This window comes from Chiloscyllium plagiosum, unplaced genomic scaffold (genome assembly GCF_037043375.1).
Source record: "Chiloscyllium plagiosum isolate Xiang-an unplaced genomic scaffold, Cpla_swu_hap1 HiC_scaffold_22, whole genome shotgun sequence".
Taxonomy (NCBI): Eukaryota; Metazoa; Chordata; class Chondrichthyes; order Orectolobiformes; family Hemiscylliidae; genus Chiloscyllium; species Chiloscyllium plagiosum.
In genome coordinates this window covers 13,774,921-13,795,069 of record NW_028270160.1, presented here as the reverse complement: position 1 = coordinate 13,795,069, position 20,149 = coordinate 13,774,921, and the positions used below count along the sequence as shown (strand labels likewise).

The 20,149-nt window shown below is 44.9% G+C and overlaps 1 protein-coding gene across 1 annotated transcript in view; it reads left to right on the top strand.

Moving 5' to 3' along the window:
• Positions 1 to 20,149, top strand: part of LOC122561411 (slit homolog 1 protein-like) — a 320,580-nt gene that overhangs the window by 158,743 nt on the left and 141,688 nt on the right. The window contains exons 8-9 of the mRNA XM_087998766.1: positions 5,553 to 5,716; positions 12,906 to 13,053. Of these exons, the coding sequence (XP_087854892.1) occupies positions 5,553 to 5,716; positions 12,906 to 13,053 (312 nt within the window). The remainder of the gene's footprint in view (positions 1 to 5,552; positions 5,717 to 12,905; positions 13,054 to 20,149) is intronic.

The window sequence follows — 20,149 nt, the reverse complement described above, 5'->3', positions numbered from 1 at the left end:
AAGTTGGACATTATTGAACAGCATAAATGCAGGGAGGTTTTGCTGAAACTATGCAAGACAAGAGTCAGACCATTTGTTGTGGGTACATTCGCTGAGCTGGGAAGTTGGTTTGCAGACATTTCGCTCCCTTCCTAGGTGACATCCTCAGTGATGTGGAGCCACCTCTTCAAGCCCCCCCCAGTCAGACCACAACTGGGATAATGTGAGGTTTTGGGCCCCCTTGTCTACAGAAACATATACAGGCATGGATGCAGTCCAGAGAAGGTTCACTGGACTTATACCAATATGGCGGAAGTGGGTACTGCAGCTGCTGGAGATCAGAGTCAAAATTGGAGTGGTGCTGGAAAAGCACAGCAGGTCAGGCAGCATCTGAGGAGGAATTCCTGATGAAGGGCTTTTGCCCGAAACGTCGATTTTCCTACTCCTCGGATGCTGCCTGACCTGCTGTGCTTTTCCAGCACCACTCCAATTTTGACTCTGATACCAATATGGAGGGACTGTCTTATGAGGAAAGCTTAAGCAGGTTGGACATGAACTTGTTGGCATTTGGAAGAATGAGAGGTGACCTTGTGGAAACATACAAGACTCTTAGAGGTCTTGATAGAGTTGATGAGGAAAGGTTATTTCCACTTGTGGGAGAGACTAGGGACAGAGGACATGATTTCAGAATAATGAATCCCACATTTAAGACAGAGTTAAGGAGGAATTTCTTCTCTCAAAAGGTAATGAATCTGTGGAATTCTTTACCACAGAGGGCTGTCAAGGTTGGATTATTAAGTGCATTCAATATTAGACCATCAAATAAGCCATGATCTAATTGATTTGATGCACTGAATAGCTTATTTCTGTCCCTATGTCTTACGGTTACCAAATCCTGTGACATGACCAAACCCTTTGACCTCACCAAAACCTGTGACATCACCAAGTAGTGTTGCTGGGGCTTACTGGGTAGTCCTCTCATCTCATTGTCAGTTCTAGAACCCACTGACATTTCCGGGGTGGCACTCCCAGTACCATACTGAGGGAGCACTGAACTCTTAGAAGTGCTATCTCTCAGATATGACATTGAGTTCAGACCCTGATTCAACTGGGCTTAATGAAGAAAAACAGGGGGATTTCTTCCTGGGGTCCTGCAACAATTAAGAAAATAAATTATTTAGTCTTTATCATTTTGCTATTTGTGGGAACTTGCTGTCCAAATTGGCTGCTACATTTTAACTGTGATAATACTTTGTAAGTACTTAATTACTACTGGAGCACTTTGAGCTGTCTTAAGTGGTGAAAATGCTTTCAAAATTCTTTCTTTCTTGATACAACAAGAGAGAAGATCTGGGATTAATCTTTACTCTGCACCATCAAAACACCTATCTTCAGCCATCTCCCCTGAATCTAAAAAAACATTCTGCAATACCGTTCCTTAAATGCTGCCCAGTTTCTAGTGTTGGGCATCTATTCTTCCTTTTGAGGTGAGGTTGTAAGTGCTAGAGAATGCTTGAGAGCTGAGTCCCAATTGTTTCCTGATGTTCCCATTTCAGGAGAAAGTGGGGACTGCAGATGCTGGAGATCAGAGCTGAAAATGTGTTGCTGGAAAAGCGCAGCAGGTCAGGCAGCATCCAAGAAACAGGAAAATCGATGTTTCGGGCATAAGCCCTTCTTCATTTCAGCCCAAATCTTTGTTTAGGGAGTCAGCTGCATGTGGACCTGAAATTCTATCGATGTCAAACTGTTTTCAACAATACTTGTCCTTTCATCAATGATCCTCATCATTAATCATCATCTAATCATAGATAACTGGGGTTCTTTCTGGGGACGGTGGGACCTCTATAAACAGGATGGTCTACACCTGAACCTGAGGGGCACCAGTATCCTTGGGGGGAGGTTTGCTAGTGCTCTTGGGGGGGGTTTAAACTAACTCTGCAGGGGCATGGGAACCCAGATTGTAGCTTCAGGGTGCAGGGCCTGGAGTGTAGGGAGGTTAGGAACATGGCATCAATTTCCAAGGAGGGTGCCTGTAAACAGGAAAGTGGCTTGAAGTGTGTATACTTCAATGCAAGAAGTATACGAAATAAGGTAGGTGAACTTGCAGCGTGGGTTGGTACCTGGGACTTCGATGTTGTGGCTATTACGGAGACATGGCTAGAACAGGGACAGGATTGGCTGTTGCAGGTTCCAGGATTTAAATGTTTTCGTAGGGTCAGAGGTGGGGGTAAAAGAGGGGGAGGTGTGGCATTGCTTGTCAAAGATAGTATTACAGTGGTGGAAAGGACGATGGATGAGGACTTGCCATCTGAGGTAGTTTGGGCTGAGGTTAGGAATAGGAAAGGTGAGGTCACCCTGTTAGGAGTCTTTTACAGGCCTCCTAATAGTCCTAGAATCATTGAAGAAAGGATAGGGAAGGTGATTCAGGAGATGAGTGACAGTAATAGGGTGGTTGTTATGGGGGACTTTAACTTTCCTGATATTGATTGGGAAAGCTATAGCTCAAGTTCGTTAGATAGGTCAGTGTTTGTTCAATGTGTGCAGGAGAGTTTCCTGACACAATATGTAGACAGGCCAACAAGAGGTGAAGCCATACTGGATTTGGTTCTGGGTAACGAACCAGGCCAGGTGTTAGAATTAGAGGTAGGTGAGCACTTTGGGGATAGTGACCATAATTCGGTGATTTTTACTCTCGTGATGGAGAGGGATAAGTGTGTACTACAGGGCAAGAGTTATAGCTGGGGTCAGGGAAATTATGATGCGGTGAGGCATGACTTAGGATGTGTGGCTTGGAAAAGTAGACTCCAAGGCAAGAGTGTAAATGATATGTGGAGCTTGTTCAAGGAGCAACTATTGAGTGTCCTTGATAATTATGTACCTGTCAGGCAGGGAGGAAAGGGTCGTGCGAGGGAGCCGTGGTTTAATAAGGAATTGGAATCCCTTGTTAAATGGAAGAGGGCGGCCTATCTCAAGATGAGACGTGAAGGTTCAATTGGGGCGATTGAGAGTTATAGGGTAGCCAGGAAGGACCTGAAGAGAGAGCTAAGAGCAGCAAGGAGGGGACATGAAAGGTCCTTAGTCGGTAGGATTAGGGAAAACCCTAAGGCTTTCTATAGGTATGTTAGGAATAAAAGAATGACTAGGGTAGGAATAGGTCCAGTCAAGGATAGTAGTGGGAAGTTGCGTGTGGAGGCGGAAGAGATTGGGGAGACACTGAATGAATACTTTTCTTCAGTATTTACTCAGGAACAGGGCATTGTCGTCGATGTGAATACTGAGTCACAAATAAGTAGAATGGATGGCTTTGAGGTATGTAGAGAAGAGGTGTTGGAAATCCTGGAAAAGGTGAAAATAGATAAGTCCCCTGGGCCTGATGGCATTTATCCTAGGATTCTCTGGGAAGCAAGGGAGGAGATTGCAGAGCCATTGGCCTTGATTTTTATGTCCTCTTTGTCTACAGGAGTAGTGCCAGAAGACTGGAGGATAGCAAATGTGGTTCCCTTGTTCAAAAAGGGGAGTAGGGATAACCCTAGTAACTATAGGCCGGTGAGTCTCACTTCTGTTGTGGGCAAAGTCTTAGAGAGAATTGTAAGGGATAGGATTTATGCACATCTGGATAGGAATAATGTGATCAAGGATAGTCAGCATGGTTTTGTGAAGGGCAGGTCGTGCCTCACAAACCTTATTGAATTCTTTGAAAAGGTGACGAAGGAGGTTGATGAGGGGAAAGCGGTAGATGTGGTATATATGGATTTTAGTAAGGCGTTTGATAAGGTTCCCCATGGTAGGCTACTGCAGAAAATACGGAGATATGGCATTGAGGGTGAGTTGGAGGTTTGGATTAGGAATTGGCTGGATGGAAGAAGACAGAGGGTAGTAGTTGATGGCAAAGTTTCTTCATGGAGTGCCGTCACTAGCGGTGTTCCGCAAGGATCTGTTTTGGGACCATTGCTGTTTGTCATTTTTATAAATGACCTGGAAGAGGGGTTAGAAGGTTGGGTGAGCAAGTTTGCGGATGATACGAAAGTCGGAGGAGTTGTTGACAGTGAAGAAGGATGTGGCAGGTTACAGCAGGATATAGAGAAGCTGCAGAGCTGGGCAGAAAGGTGGCAAATGGAATTCAATGTAGCTAAGTGTGAGGTGATTCACTTTGGTAAGAGTAACAAAAAGATGGGGTACTGGGCTAATGGTCGGATACTTGGTAGTGTGGATGAGCAGAGGGATCTTGGTGTCCATGTACACAGATCTCTGAAAGTTGCCACCCAGGTAAATAGTGCGGTGAGGAAGGCATATGGCGTACTGGTTTTTATTGGTAGAGGAATTGAGTTCCGGAGTCCTGAGGTCATGATGCAGTTGTATAAGACTCTGGTGCGGCCGCATCTGGAATATTGTGTGCAGTTTTGGTCGCCATACTATAGGAAGGATGTGGAGGCACTGGAACGGGTGCAGAGGAGGTTTACCAGGATGTTGCCTGGTATGGAAGGAAGATCGTATGAGGAAAGACTGAGACACTTGGGGCTGTTTTCATTAGAGAAAAGAAGGTTTAGGGGTGACTTGATTGAGGTGTACAAGATGATTAGGGGGTTAGATAGGGTTGACAGTGTGAACCTTTTCCCGCGTATGGAGTCGGGTATTACAAGGGGGCATAGCTTTAAATTAAGGGGGGGTAGATATAGGACTGAAGTTAGGGGTAGGTTCTTCACTCAGCGAGTCGTAAGTTCATGGAATGCCCTGCCAGTAGCAGTGGTGGACTCTCCCTCTTTATGGGCATTTAAGCGGGCATTGGATAGGTATATGGAGGATAGTGGGTTAGTATAGGTTAGGTGGGCTTGGATCGGCGCAACATCGAGGGCCAAAGGGCCTGTACTGCGCTGTATTCTTCTATGTTCTATGTTCTAATCCCTACAGTGTGGAAACAGGCCCTTCAGCCCAACAAGTCTACACTGAACCTCCGAAGAGTAACCCACCCAGACCCATTCCCCATACCCTAAATTTACCCGACTAATGCACCCAACCTACACATCCCTGAACACTGTGGGCAATTTAGCATGGCCAATTCACCTAACCTGCACATCTTTGGATTGTGGGAGGAAACCGATTGGAGTAAAGCTCCCTACACACAGACTCTTCAGAGATCCTATTGTGGGCTTTTTTACATTTCCTACACATTCTGTTGGGATCTGCCTGAAAGAGGTTGATGGCTTCATATTAATTTTTTTTTGTTCATTCACGGGCTGATGGCATCGCTCCCCTGCTCATCCCAAAGGGCAGCTAAAAGTCAACCACGTTGCTGTGGGTCTGGAGTTACATTTAAGCCAGACCGGGTAAAGATAGCAGTTTCCTTTCCCAAAGGACAATTGTGTACCAGATGGAGTTTTCCTGACAATTGATTCACAATCATCATTAGATTCTTAATTCCAGATTTTTAATTGAACTCAAATTCCACCACCTGCTGCCGTGGGATTCGAACTTGGATCCCAAAACATTAGCTGGGTTAACAGACCCATGATAATACCACTCGGCTCAGGTAACCAGATAGAGCTTTACTGATGCATTCTCTTCTTGTCTGACAGTCGCCTGCACTCCAACCACCTCTACTGCGACTGCCACCTGTCCTGGCTCTCCCAATGGCTCCGCCAACGCCCACAGATCGGTCTCTTCACTCAGTGCACTGCTCCGCCTGACCTCCGAGGACTTAATGTGGCAGAGATACAGAAGCATGAGTTCTCCTGCACAGGTGAGTGCGGTCCGAATCCACACTGCTCCCTGGGTGGGGGGACAGTTTTAGCCAGTATGTTAACGGAGGTGATGGGGAGAGATCAAAAACCAGGAGGGAGAGCACAATTGCAACTGAGCTGAACATCGGTAGTTGTAATGTTTCATCCAGCGACTGAATAGGTCATCTAATAAAACATGAAACTGAATCTCATTGTAGCAGCTTCAGAATCTGAGTTCCTAGATTTACAGGACACCCATAAGACCATAAGATTTAATGGAATTAGGCCATTCAGCCTTTCGTTTACACCCCACCATTTGATCTTGACTGATATGTTTCTCAACCCCAGTTTTTAAAAACATTTTCATTTGAGGGATGTAGGCATCAGTGGTTGGGCCAATATTTATTGTCAGTCTCAAATTGCCCTTGAGAAGGTGGTAGTGAACTGCCTTCTTGAACTGCTGCAGTCTACCTGGGAGGGTATTCCAGGATCTTAACCCAGTGACAGTGAAGGAACGACGATATATTTCCAAGTCAGGTTGGTGTGTGGCTTGGAGGGGAACTTGAAGGTGGCGGTGTTCCCATGTATCTGCTGACCTTGTCCTTCTAGATGGATGCGGGGGTCGTGGGTTTGGATGCTGCTGTCTGAGGATCTTGCCTCCTGCCTTCTCCCTGTTAATCTTGGTCTCCTTAATAATCAATAACCTTTCTGTCTCTTAAACATACTCAATGACTTGGCCTCTACTGCCTTCTGCAGCAATATTTTCCACAGAGTTACCACACTGTGGGCTGAAGAAATTCCTCCTCATCTCAGTTTGAAAGGATCATCCCTTCAACTGTGGCCATTTGGCCCATTATTTGGCCCAGCTCTGTGATGGAATTATCCAATTACATCTCACATTCCCCACAGTCCGGCACATTTTTTCCTTTCCAACTATTTGTCCAATTCTCTTCTGATTGAATCTGCTTCCATTCCCCTTTCAGGCAGCACTTTCTGAATCACCAACAACACATTCCACAAAGAGGTCTCATTCCCATCTCGGGTTCCTTTTCCCTTTCTCTTACATTGTGTCCTCTGTTCCTGGTCCTCCCATCAAAACAATTAAAACGTTTGACTACATCTAATAAATCCTCCTTTCCGTCCTCAAAGGAGAACAATGCCAGTTGCTCCAGGCCTTGTTACCACTCTTGGAAATCCCTATTGAACCCAATTAAAACATAATAAAATTCTGATTTCAGTAAAGTGGCTACAATGATCGCTGAAAAACAGACTCGTGACTTTCACTGAAGGAAACCCTGTTTTTGGAAGTCCTGTGGTGGAGTAGGCAGTGTCCCAACCTCTGAGCCAGAAGTTCTGGGTTTGAGTCCCATTCCTGAACTGAATGGTCAATGAAGGTGTGTTCACAACCTAGCCCCAGGTTAGAGTATACAGGGTTTGCTTCGCTCGGTTGACTGGCTGGCTGGTTTGCAATATAGAGCTGAAAAATGTGTTGCTGGAAAAGCACAGCAGGTCAGGCAGCATCCAAGGAGCAGGAGAATCGACGTTTCGGGCATAAGCCCTTCTTCAGGAAGAAGGGCTTATGCCCGAAACGTCGATTCTCCTGCTCCTTGGATGCTGCCTGACCTGCTGCGCTTTTCCAGCAACACATTTTCAGCTCTGATCTCCAGCATCTGCAGTCCTCACTTTCTCCCGGTTTGCAATATCGCATGACTCCAACAATGTAGGTTCAGTGCCATGAAGGACTTTCCTTCTCAACCTCTCCCCTCACCTGAGACGTGGTGACCCTCGGATTAGACCACCACCACCTCTCTGTAATGGGAGGGTGACCCTCTGGGATTGTGGCAACTTTGCCCTACTTTTACCTTTAATAGGTTGAGTATCCATCTGTAAATGCTCCTATCACACGCCAATGGCAGGACGTCAAAACAGGCAATAACTCCTGATTGGTCGTGTGATGAACTAGGGCTTCAACCATGACTGGCCATAGCTCCAGGCTACAACATGCTGGTAAAAAGCGGAAATTGCCGAGGCAATTCAGGGTGGGATTGGGCGGGGGCTCAGTTGTCTGGATTGCTGTTGTGGAGCAGGTTGGTGACCACAGCTCAGGGTTCCATCCCCATTCTACTGTTGGTGGATTCAAAATGTCCCCTCTCCATGGTCATAAATCTGTGGGTCGAACGTGCTTTCAGACAGCGAACACAAGGAGAGACAAACCCTATTATCCTTACCCAGTCCATCTATATGTGACTCCAAACCCACAACATTGCTTTGATTTTAACAACGACCTAAAAACGGAGCTGTATCCAACATACTGCCAACAGGTTGGTCAAAAAGGTGGCGTCTCTCCACCTCCTCAGGTCAACTGAGGGTGAGCAATACTTGGTCACTCCTCCCAGTGATGTCCACTTCTGGAGAATAAATACAAAAGGAAGATGAAAGCCTCTTGTGGGGATGTGAATAGTTTGGAATATTATTTCACTGTGTTGAATCTGCAGTCCCCGTTCAACCCCCACCAGTATTATTTTGTAACCACACATGGACTTGTGTACACCTCCGCACACCAGGGATAAATTATGTATTCTGTAAATGTTTTCCTTGTTGTGTGATTGATGATTACTGAGTCCAAAGGATAGATTGTAAAGTCTGCCCTTTATATCCCTGCTGGGTGCTGGTCCCAGCTGAACAAATAACAACTCTCTGCACTCACTGCACATGCTGGGGGCCTGCACTTGGATGGCAGTCATCGCATCATCACTTACACCCCATTTCAGCATCTCACGTTGAAGAACTTTACTCTGTACCTAACCTCGTGTTGTCCCTGTCTTGGAAATGTTTGATATGGACAGTTACTCTGCATCTAAACTGTACTCTACATGCTCTGGGAGTGTTTGGTGAGGACAGTGTAGAGAGAGACTTACCCTGTATTGAAATGGCAGTGGCACTGTGCGAAGAGTACTTGATGAGGATAATGTGGAGAGAGATTGACTCTGTATTAAATTGAATTAAATTAAACTGTACAGGGGCAGTGTAGAGGAAGATTTGCTTTCAGTTTAAAAAAGAAAAGGCAGTTTTACTTTCAGTTTAAAAGAGTAGACAGAATTTTACTCTGTATCTGACTCTGTGCTGTATCCATCCTGGAATGTCTTGATGGAGACAGTGTTGAGAAAGCTTTACATCCAGTTTAAAAGAGTAGAAGGAGAGTTACGCTTTACTTAAGAGGAAGTGTGCAAATTGAAACAAGGGTCAACAACTAGAGCTCCACAATGTGTTAGAACCCTACAGTATGTTAATAATATGTTAATCAATGAGGGAGAATTTGACAATGTTATATACATGTGCTGGACATGGCTGCTGAGACTTGTACCTAACGATCCCAACATTATCCTTCTCTTGGTGGCTTCTGTGTGTAATCTCATGTTGAGCTTGGACACTAGGAGCTGTAGCTGTTAGCTGAGCCATTGGCCCCACGTTAGCAATGGTCAAAAAATAAATCCAGTCAGAGTTGCTATTCCAGGAGGGTATCCAGAATGAATTAAACATCAGGTGCAAATGGATGTGATTCCCTCACAGTTGAAAAATGTAGAAAATTAGGGCACTTGAATGTGGTGCCAGTGTACCTCCACCACTCGTATCATTGTTCAGCAGTTTTACTCCTTCCTCTTGTAAAAGAAGAGGCAAATATTGGGAGGAAAGATGTCACGGCACTATTTAATGTTTTTGCTAAATGGAGTGAAATGGTCATGTAATGGCACTTAGGTTTGACAGTCGCTTCACATCCCCACTTTTAATTGAACAACATCAAGATAAAAATGCTCAGGCAGCCAGAGCAAAAATGATGGGCTGAATGGTCTCCTCATGCTCTGTAACAATTCTGTCATCTTTGTGATTCTGAATACTCAGAAACCAAATTGAAAGCACAGGTGAATATGTCAGATTTATCTGAAGGCCAAGACAGAATAAAGTCAAACTGCTGATGGCATTTTGACCAGCAGATGAACTAGCTCCTGACAGCTCATTATTTGAATCGCACAAGGTGTTGGTGTCTAACAATAACGTTAGGCCTCAGAGAGGCCGCCCGCATTCTCCAGTTTAATTGCTCTCGCGCTCTCTCTTGTTTGCTCTGTCTTAGTCTCTCTGTCTGGTGCCTCAAATTTATAGGCAGCTAGTGGGTGGTAATCCCTGGAAATAAACTCAGAGGCACAGTCCTCCAGGGAGATAAGGAAGCATGATTTAATTCAAGTTTTCTTTTCAATCCTTGAAACCTTTTAACGGACTGCAGTATATCTAGGATCTTATGGGGGAGGGTGCAGTGGAGAGAGTTGAGAGAAGGGATGGCATTATGACTAGGATTGAAGGATAGATTTCACAGCAATATCAATTGAAAAGGGAAAGCCAGCTACACTGGCAATAAATAGACACTATAAACAGCACAAATACTGTTAACAGCTCATGGAGATCTGAATCAAGGGGATTTTCTTTCATCAGTGGCCTTTATAACTCGATTAGCAATCCAAAGGGTTTTTCACAGGGTGGAGGGGGTCAATTACTAGAGCACAAAGGATCAAGGTGTGAGGGTGGGGGCAGGTTTATGGGTGAAGTTTAAAAGAGAGGTGCGAGGGTTGTGACTGTTCGGAATGCGTTGCCAGAGGAGATGGTTGAAGCAGACACAATATCAGCATTCAAGGAGCACCTGGATGAATAAATGAATAGGAAGGCAATAAAGGGATACAGATCCTGTAAGTGAACAGTTTTAGTATGGAAGGACAAAATGGAGGGCTGAAGGGCCTGTTCCTGTGCTGTATTGTTCCACGTTCTTTGTCCAAAGCTGTGGTCTAGAATTTTCTACAACAATTCTGCAGTGAAGGCACTGAAGAGTCAGTCAGATTGGTGTGGGTCCGGAGTTACATGGATAACAGATTTCCTTCCCTGAAGGACAGTAGTGAACCAGTTGGATTTTTAACACCACTTTTAAAAGCAATCACTGCATTGACAGCATTTTTAACTGATCATTCAACACTACATTTTGGCACATTAAGCTGTCAACACCTTTTGAACTTGCCCTGTGAAAAGTTTCCTGACAGCAGATCGAAGGTTCCCACGGTTCACCCCATCCTGGGATTGTGTGAACTACATTATTTTCAGAAGTGAGCCCAACTCCATCAGAATTGCAGAAGATCTGAAATGCTTGTCACCACAGTCGAGATGGCAATGTGGGGGATGTTAGCTACAGGGGCATGAACTGCAACATTTCCTGTGCTGCTAGAAATTGTTGGACAGTGGGAGAGGGGATGGGAATCCTGGAGTGGGGCCTTGTCCAGCCTGACTCCATTCCTCCACGGATGGAGACATGACGATCTAGGCCAACGTCTTTTATTTCAAGTGAACCTGAGAAAGGAGTCGCAGAGTGGGTGTGAGCTTATTTTTACAAAGTATATAAAAGCATCAGAATCAGTGCAGAGAAGTTTCACTTGACTGATTCTTGGGATGAACAGCTTGTCTTATAAGAAAATGTTGGACAGGTTGGTCTGATGATCTTACCGAAATATTTAAGCCCCCAAGCTGACTCAAAACAGTGGATGTCATCCACGGGGCGGGTCTGCTTGTGGGACAGATGGGAACAGGGGGTGACAAACGGTCATCCGTCCCACGTGAAGGTGAGCATAAACGTTTGTTTTCTGTCTGGGTTTGCGAGCCTGTGGGACTCACATCCACAGGGAGCAGAGGAAGTGGGGTCATTTGCATATCGTTAGGGGCTGAGGTAAATAGAGTCTTGACAACCAAGGGAATCGCATGTTACTAGGGCTTGGTGTGAACATGGAGTTGAGGCCGCAATCAGATCAGCGAGAATCTTCTGGAATGGTGAAGCAGCTGGAGGGGCCAAGTGGCCTCTTCCTGTTTGTAGGTCATATGTTGTTCTTTGCTGTGGAATCCAGAACAAGGGGTCATAATGTCAGTGTGCTGGACAAAGACAAAGAGCAATTTCTCACTTGGAAGAGTCTTCGAAATTTCCCACCCTAGGGGGTTCTGAATGTCCAGTCATTTTGTACATTCAAAACTGAGATCATTACATTTTTGGGCACAAGGGAATTTTGTCCTTTTTTTTGTTAGTGGATTGTGAGTGTCACTGGTTGGATCAGCATTTATTGTCCATCCCTGGTCACCCTACCTGAGAGGCTTTCCAAGTCATTGCAGAGGGCATTTTAAGAGTCAACCATATCGCTATGGGTCTGGAGTCACATGTAGGTCAAGACCATGTAAGGACGGCAGATTTCCATCCACAAAAGGCATTAGTGAACCAGATGGAATTTTACAACAATTGACAATGGTTGGATGGTCACTATTAGATCAGGTTTTAGTGAAATCAGATTTTTCCATCTGCCATGGTGGGATTTGAACCCACAGTCCCAGAACATCAGTCTGGGATTTTGGGCAACTAATCCAGTGGCATTACCACTGCCCCACTGCCTCCCTCAAATGAAGGAACATGGGAACAGTGCACGAATATCAGGCTGATAAAGTCATAGAGTCATACAGCATAGAAAGGGTCGGTGTGGACTTGTTAGGCCGAAGGGCCTGTTTCCACACTGTAGGGAATCTAATGTAATCTAATCTAATGAAACAAACCCCTTGCTCCAATCAGTCCAGGCCAACCCATGTTCCCAAACTAAACTAGTCCTATTTGCCTGAGCTTGGCCCATAACCCTCCAAACATTTCTTATTCATATGCTTATCCAAATGTCTTTTAAATGTAGTAACTGTACCACATCCACCGCTTCCTCTGGAAGTTCATTCCACACACGAACCACTCTCTGTGTAAAACATTTGCCCCTCATATCTTTTTTAAATCTTTCTCCTCTCAGCTTAAAAAATATACCCTCTAATCTTGAAATTCCCTACCTCAGGGAAAAGACACCTGTCATTGACCTTATCTGTACCCCTCATGGTTTTATAAACCTCTGTAAGGTCACCCCTCAATCTCCTATGCCCCAGTGAAAAAAGTAACAGCATATCCAGCCTTTCCTCATAACGCAAACTTTCCAGATTCAGAATCAGTCCATGTAGTCTCCAGATTTAATCGTGATGTAGAAGGTCAGCCATGATCTCAGTGAAAAGCAAATCAGGGTTAAGGAGCGCAATGTGTGCGACTAGTTCTTATGTTCTCATGTTTGGCAGAGTTAACTGTCTGTTGCACTCTCCTGCCCACTGCAGGTCATTCGGATAGCTCTCGGACCCAGTCCTGCGGCCTGGCCTCTGGGTCATGTCCTGCTGTGTGTACCTGCAGCAACAGCATCGTCGACTGTCGTGGTAAAGGCCTGACCGCCATTCCCGCTAACCTCCCTGAGACCATCACCGAAATGTAAGTACTGACGAGTGCACGGAAAGATCCAGACTTCCTCAGATATCCTGTCCCTCACCACTTTGGAAACATCTAGCCGACAATTATGTCCTGAAGCCACAACCTATCCCTCAACCAATGTCACTAATCAATAATAGGACACATTACAGGCCATTGAATGTATATAGAGTCATAGAGATGGACAGCACGGAAACAGACCCTTCGGTCCAGCCCGTCCATGCCGACCAGATATCCCAACCCAATCTAGTCCCACCTGCCAGCACCTGGCCCATATCCCTCCAAACCCTTCCTATTCATATCACCATCCAAATGCCTCTTAAATGTTGCTATTGTACCAGTCTCCACCACTTCCTCTGGCAGCACATTCCATACACGTACCACCCTCTGCGTGAAAAAGTTGCCACTTAGGTCTCTTTTATATCTTTCCCCTTTTACCCTAAACCTATGCCCTCCAGTTCTGGACTGACCCGCCCAGGAAAAAGATCTTGTCTATTTACCCTATCCATGCCCTTCATGATTTTATAATCCTCTATAAGGTCACCACTCAGCCTCCGATGCTCCAGGGAAAACAGCCCCAGCCTGTTCAGCCTCTCCCTCTAGCTCAAATCCTCCCTCTCTGGCAACATCCTTGTAAATCCTTTCTGAACCCTTTCAAGTTTCATAACATCTTTCCAATAGGAAGGAGACCAGAATTGCATGGCAGTACTCCCAACAGTGGCCTAACCAATGTCCTGTACAGCTGCAACATGGCCTCCCAACTCCTGTACTCAATACTCTGACCAGTAAAGGAAAACATACCAAATGCCTTCTTCACTATCCTATCAACCTGTGACTCCACTTTCAAGGAGCTATGAACCTGCACTCCAAGGTCTCTTTGTTCAGCAGCATTCCCTAGGACCTTACCATTAAGTGTATAAGTCCTGCTAAGATTTGCTTTCCCAAAATGCAGCACCTCGCATTTATCTGAATTAAACTCCATCTGCCACTTCTCAGCCCATTGGCCCATCTGGTCAAGATCCTGTTGTAATCTGAGGTAACCCTCTTCGCTGTCCACTACACCTCCAATTTTGGTGTCATCTGCAAACTTACTAACTATACCTCTTATGCTCATTTATATAAATGACGAAAAGTAGTGGACTCAGCACTGATCCTTGTGGCACTGCATTGGTCACAGGCTTCCAATCTGAAAAGCAACCCTCCACCACCACCATCAATCCTCTTTGTTACTTCTTCAAAAAACTCAATCAAGTTTGTGAGACATGATCTCACATGCATAAAGCCACGTTGACTATTCCTAATCAGTCCTTGCCTTTCCAAATACATGTACATCCTGTTCCTCAGGATTCCTCCAACAACTTGCCCACCACTGAGGTCAGGCTCACCGGTCTATAGTACCCTGGCTTGTCCTTACCGCCCTTCTTAAATAATGGTATCATGTTAGCCAACCTCCAGTCTTCCGCACCTCACCTGTGACTATCGATGATACAAATATCTCAATAAGAGGCCCAGCAATCACTTCCTTACCTTTCCATAGAGTTCTAGGGTACACCTGCTCTTTGCTACCTTCCCCCACCTCCTCCCTGACCTATCACCTCCATCTCCACACCCATTCACCTATTGTACTGTATGCTACTTTCTCCCCATCCCCACCCTCCTCTGATCTTTCTCTCCCCCCTGCAGGCACTCTGCCTCTATTCCTGATGAAGGGCTTTTGCCCGAAATGTCGATTTTCCTGCTCCTTGGAGGCTGCCTGAACTGCTATGCTTTTCCAGCACCACTCTAATCTAAACCTGATCAGGTCCTGGGGATTTATCAACCTTTATGCGTTTCAAGACATCCTGCACTGTAATATGAACATTTTTCAAGATGTCACCATCTATTTCCCTACAGTCTATATCTTCCATGTCCTTTTCCACAGTAAATACAGATGCATAATGCACCTCTAGTATCTCCCCATCTCCTGCGGCTCCAAACCAAAGCTGCCTTGCTGATCTTTGAGGAGCCCTATTCTCTCCCTAGTTACCCTTTTGTCCTTAATATATTTGTAAAAACCCTTTGGATTCTCCTTAACCCTATTCGCCAAAGCTATCTCATGTCCCCATTTTGCCCTCCTGATTTCCTTCTTAAGGATACACCTACTTCTTTTATACTCTTCTAAGGATTCACTCGATCTATCCTGTCTATACCTGACATATGATTCTTTCTTTTTCTTAACCAAACCCTCAAGAAGGGCTTATGCCCGAAACGTCGATTCTCCTGTTCCCTGGATGCTGCCTGACCTGCTGCGCTTTTCCAGCAACACATTTTCACCTCAATTTCTTTAGTCATCCAGCATTCCCTATACCTACCAGCCTTTCCTTTCACTCTGACAGGAATATACCTTCTCTGGACTCTCGTTCTCATTTCTGAAGGCTTCCCATTTTCCAGCCGTCCCTTTACCTGCGAACATCTGCCCCCAATCAGCTTTTGAAAGTTCTTGCCTAATACCGTCAAAATTGGCCTTCCTCCAGTTTGGGACTTCAACTTTTAGATCTGGTCTATCCTTTTCCATCACTATTTTAAATCTAATAGAATTATGGTCACTGGCCCCAAAGTGCTCCCCCACTGACACCTCAGTCACCTGCTCTGCCTTATTTCCCAAGAATAGTACAGGTTTTACACCTTCTCTAGTAGGTACATCCACATATTGAATCAGAAAATTGTCTTGTACACACATAACAAATTCTGCTCCATCTAAACCCATAACCCTATGGCAGTCCCAGTCTATGTTTGGAAAGTTAAAAACCCCTCCCATAACCACCCTATTATTCTTACAGAAAGCTCAGATCTCCTTACAAATTTGTTGCTCAATTTCATCTGACTATTAGGGGGTCTATAATACAATCCCAATAAGGTGATCATCCTTTCCATATTTCTCAGTTCCACCCAAATAACTTCCCCGGATGTATTTCCAGGAATATCCTCCCTCAGCACAGCTGTAATGCTATACTTTATCAAAAACGCCACTCCCCCTCCTCTCTTTCCGCCCTTTCTATCCTTCCTGTAGCATTTGTATCCTGGAACATTAAGCTGCCAGTCCTGCCCATCCCTGAGCCATGTTTCCATAATTGCTATGATATCCCAGTCCCATGTTCCTCACCATGCCCTGAGTTAATCTGCCTTCCCTGTTAGGCCTCTTGCATTGAAATAAATGCAGTTTAATTTATCAGACCTACCTTGTTCTCTGCTTTGTCCCTGCCTGCCCTGACTGTTTGACTCACTTCTGATCTCTTTCCTCACTATTTCCCTGGGTCCCACCTTAATAGTTTAAATCCTCCCGAGCAGCTCAAGCAAATCTCCCTGCTGTATTTTAGTCCCGTTCCAATTCAGGTACAATCCATCCTTCTTGTACAGGTCATTTCTACCCCAGAAGAGATTCCAATGATGCAAAAATGTGAATCCTTCTCCCATACACCAGCTCCTCAGCCACACATTCATCTGCTTTATCCTCCTGTTCCAACCATCACTAACTCATAGCACCGGGAGTGATCCAGATATTACTACCTTGAGGACCTCCTATTTAAATTCCTGCCTAACTCTCTGTAATCTCCCTTCAGAGTCTCATCCTTTTTCCTTCCTTCGTTGTCGGTTCCAATGTGTACAATGACCTCTTGCTGGTCCCTCTCCCCTTTGTGAACATTCTGCACCCTCTCTGAGACATCCTTGATCCTGGCACCAGGGAAGCAACACACCATTCTGCTTTTTCGCTGCTGGCCGCAGAAACATCTGTCTGTACCTCAGACGAGAGAGTCCCCTAACACAATCGATCGCTTGGAACCCAACGTACCTCTTATTACATTAGAGCCAGTCTACGTACCAGAAACTTGGCTGTTCGTGCTACATTCCCTGAGAATCCATCACCCCCTACATTTTCTAAGACCGCATACTTAGTTTAAATAGGGATAGCCACAGAAGACTCCTGTCCTACCTGCCTACCTCTCCTACCTTTCCTGGAGTTAACCCATCTACCCGACTGTATATGTGTCTTTTTTCCCTTCCTATAACTGCCATCCATCACACCCCCTTGCTCTTGTAAATTCCTCATTGCCTCTAACTGTTGCTTCAATCGATCCATTTGATCTGATAGGATTCACAACCAATGGCAGTTATTGCAGATATAATCCTCACTAACCCGTAAACTCTCCCTAAACTCCCACATCTGACAAGAAGAGTATATCACTCTACTAAGGGCCATTTTTGCTTCTTCCAATCTTCCAATCTTCCCAGAAAATAGCACCGTCTCATTCCTCTCCAAGTACTGCTCCAGGCTAACTTAATACTTTAGACTTCAGAGACATATCTCAATAAACATAGAAGAATAAAGAACTCACTTTATTCACTGTTGTAGATTTACAGCAAGGCTATACTTAAAACTCTATTCCTGATGAAAGGCTTTTGCCCAAAAACTTGGTTTTCCTGCTTCTTGGATGCTGCCTGACCTGCTGTGCTTTTCCAGTGCCACTCTGATCTAAACTCTGGTTTCCAGCATCTGCAGTCCTCACTTTTGCCTATACTTAAAACTATCCACATCCCTGTTTCTGTGCTGTGACCTCTCCCAAACAGTTCCTCCAAGATCAGTTATGAATTTCACTGTTTGTTAAGTTTTCCTAGATACACTCTGATGTCCAGCAATACATGAATTCAAACAGCAAAGGCAGTAACTGCGCAGGGTCACTGCTGTGTCAGGGAGCAGTGTTGGTTTCTCTCTCTCTCTCTCTCTCTCTCCTGCACTAACCATGTCTTTGTCTGTCCTTCTCCATTTTTAAAAGTGCCATTGGGATCTTGCTGTGCTTAGGTTGGAAACTGTCTTTTTCTGTTTCATAATTTTTCCCTCAACATTTCGAGAACACTTAGCAGACTGTGGGATTAGTGGGTATCCCGAGGACATTGTCTTCCCTATTTTCATTTACAAAACTCAAGCTGAGCAACTTTATTCAGCTGGATGAATTGCCTGTCGAATCCAACAGACCAACAAAACCCTCTGATCCAATCCAAAGATCTTGTATCACTATTTTAAAGAGCTCTGTCCAGTACCTGGAACAATATTCACCCCACTGCTGTAAATTCTAAAAGAAACCAAATCATTATGATTTCAAAACGTCAAACTTTATTGTTTATTAGTATTTGTTCAGAGGATGTGGGTGTAATTGGATAGGCAGTATTTATTGCCCATCCCTAATTGCCCAGAGGGCAGTTAAGAGTCAACCACATTGCTGTGGGTCTGGAGTCACATGTAGGCCAGACCAGGTAAGGATGGCAATTTCCTTGCCTAAAGGTCATTAGTGAACCAGATGAGTTTTTCCCGAAAACTGGCAATGGATACATGGTCACCATTAGACCCTTAGTTCCAGATTTGTTGTTTATTGAATTCAGATTCCACCATCTGCCTGGCAGGATTCAAACCCAGTTCCCCAGAACATTACCTGGGTCTCTGGAGTAACAGTCCAGCTATAATATCACCAGGGTATTGCCTCCTGTTATTGGCGAAGAAGCATTTCTGGTTGTTCTGAGGTTATGAATGGTGCTATGCAAATGCGGATTTTTTTTTGTCTCTCATCATAGTTGCATGTGTGCCGTTGGCCTCAGTGTTACAGCCAGGGTGGTGAGGGGGAGGCCAGCTAAGAAACTTCGCAAGGAGTGGGTTACCCTTCCTAATCACTACCTGAGAGTGTGAGTCTGTGAGAGTTAGCAGAGCACAGAATCAGGCTGGAGCAACGCCTTATAAAGTTGAATCAGCCTCATGTGTGTGTCATTATGTGGTTACCGAGGCATAGAGTCATACAGCATGGAAACAGACCCTTGGGTTGGACTTGTCCATGCCAACCACGTTTCCCAAACTAAATTAGTCCCACTTGTTGCACTTGGCCCATATCCCTCTAAACCTTTCCTATTCACGTACTTATCCAAGTATTTTAACTGTACTTACATCTTCCACGTCCTCTCACAGTTCATTCCAGGTATGAACCACCCTCTATGTGAAAAGGTTGCCCTTTGGGTCCCTTTAAATCTTTCTCCTCTCACCCTAAAAACATGCCCCTTAGTTTTGAACTAATCCGTCCTGTGGAAAAGACCTTTGCCATTCACCTTATCTATGCCCCTCATGGTTTTATAAACTTCTATAAGGTCACCCCTCAACCTCCTATGCTTCATTCAAAAATGTTATAGGCTATCCAGCCAATTTTTATAACTCAAACCCTCCAGTCCCAGTACCATCCTGCAAAATCTTTTCTGAACCCTCTCCAATTTAATACTATCTTTCCCAAAGCAGGGTGACCAGAACTGCACACAGTGCTCCAGATGAGGTCTCACCAACCTCAGCATGATATCCCAACTCCTATACTCGAAGGTCTGAGCAGTGAAGGCAAGTGTGCTAAATGCCCTCTTATGAGAAAGTGAGGACTGCAGATGCTGGAGATCAGAGTCGAGAGCGTGATATTGGAAAAGCACAGCAGGTCAGACAGCATCCGAGGAGCATGAGAATCGATGTTTTGGGCATACGCCTCATTCCTGATGAAGGGATTATGCCCGAAATGTCGATTCTCTGCTCCTCGAATGCTGCCTAACTTACTGTGCTTTTCCAGCACCACACTCTAGACAATAAATGTCTTCTTAACCAACCTGTCTACCTGTAATGCAACTTTTAAAGAACTGTGTACCTGAACCCCGTAGGTCTCTCTGTTCAACAATACTCCCCAGGGCCCTACAATTAATTGCAAATGCCCTGCCCTGGTTTGTTTTAACAAAATGCAATACCTCGCATTTATCCAAATTAAACTCCATCTGCCATTCCTCAGCCCATTGACCTAATTGATCAAGGTCTCTTTATAATCTTAGATAACTTTCTTCACTATTGACTGTACCACCAATTTTGGTGTCATCTGCAAACTTACTAACCATGCCTCCTAAATTCTCATTCAAATTGTTTATCTAAATTGCAAACAAAAATGGGCCCAGCATTGATCCCAGTGGAACACCGCAGGTCACAGGCCTCCAGTCTGAAAAGCAAAGTAAAAGTTATTGTTTTCTTATTCATTCATGGGATATGGGCAGCATCGGC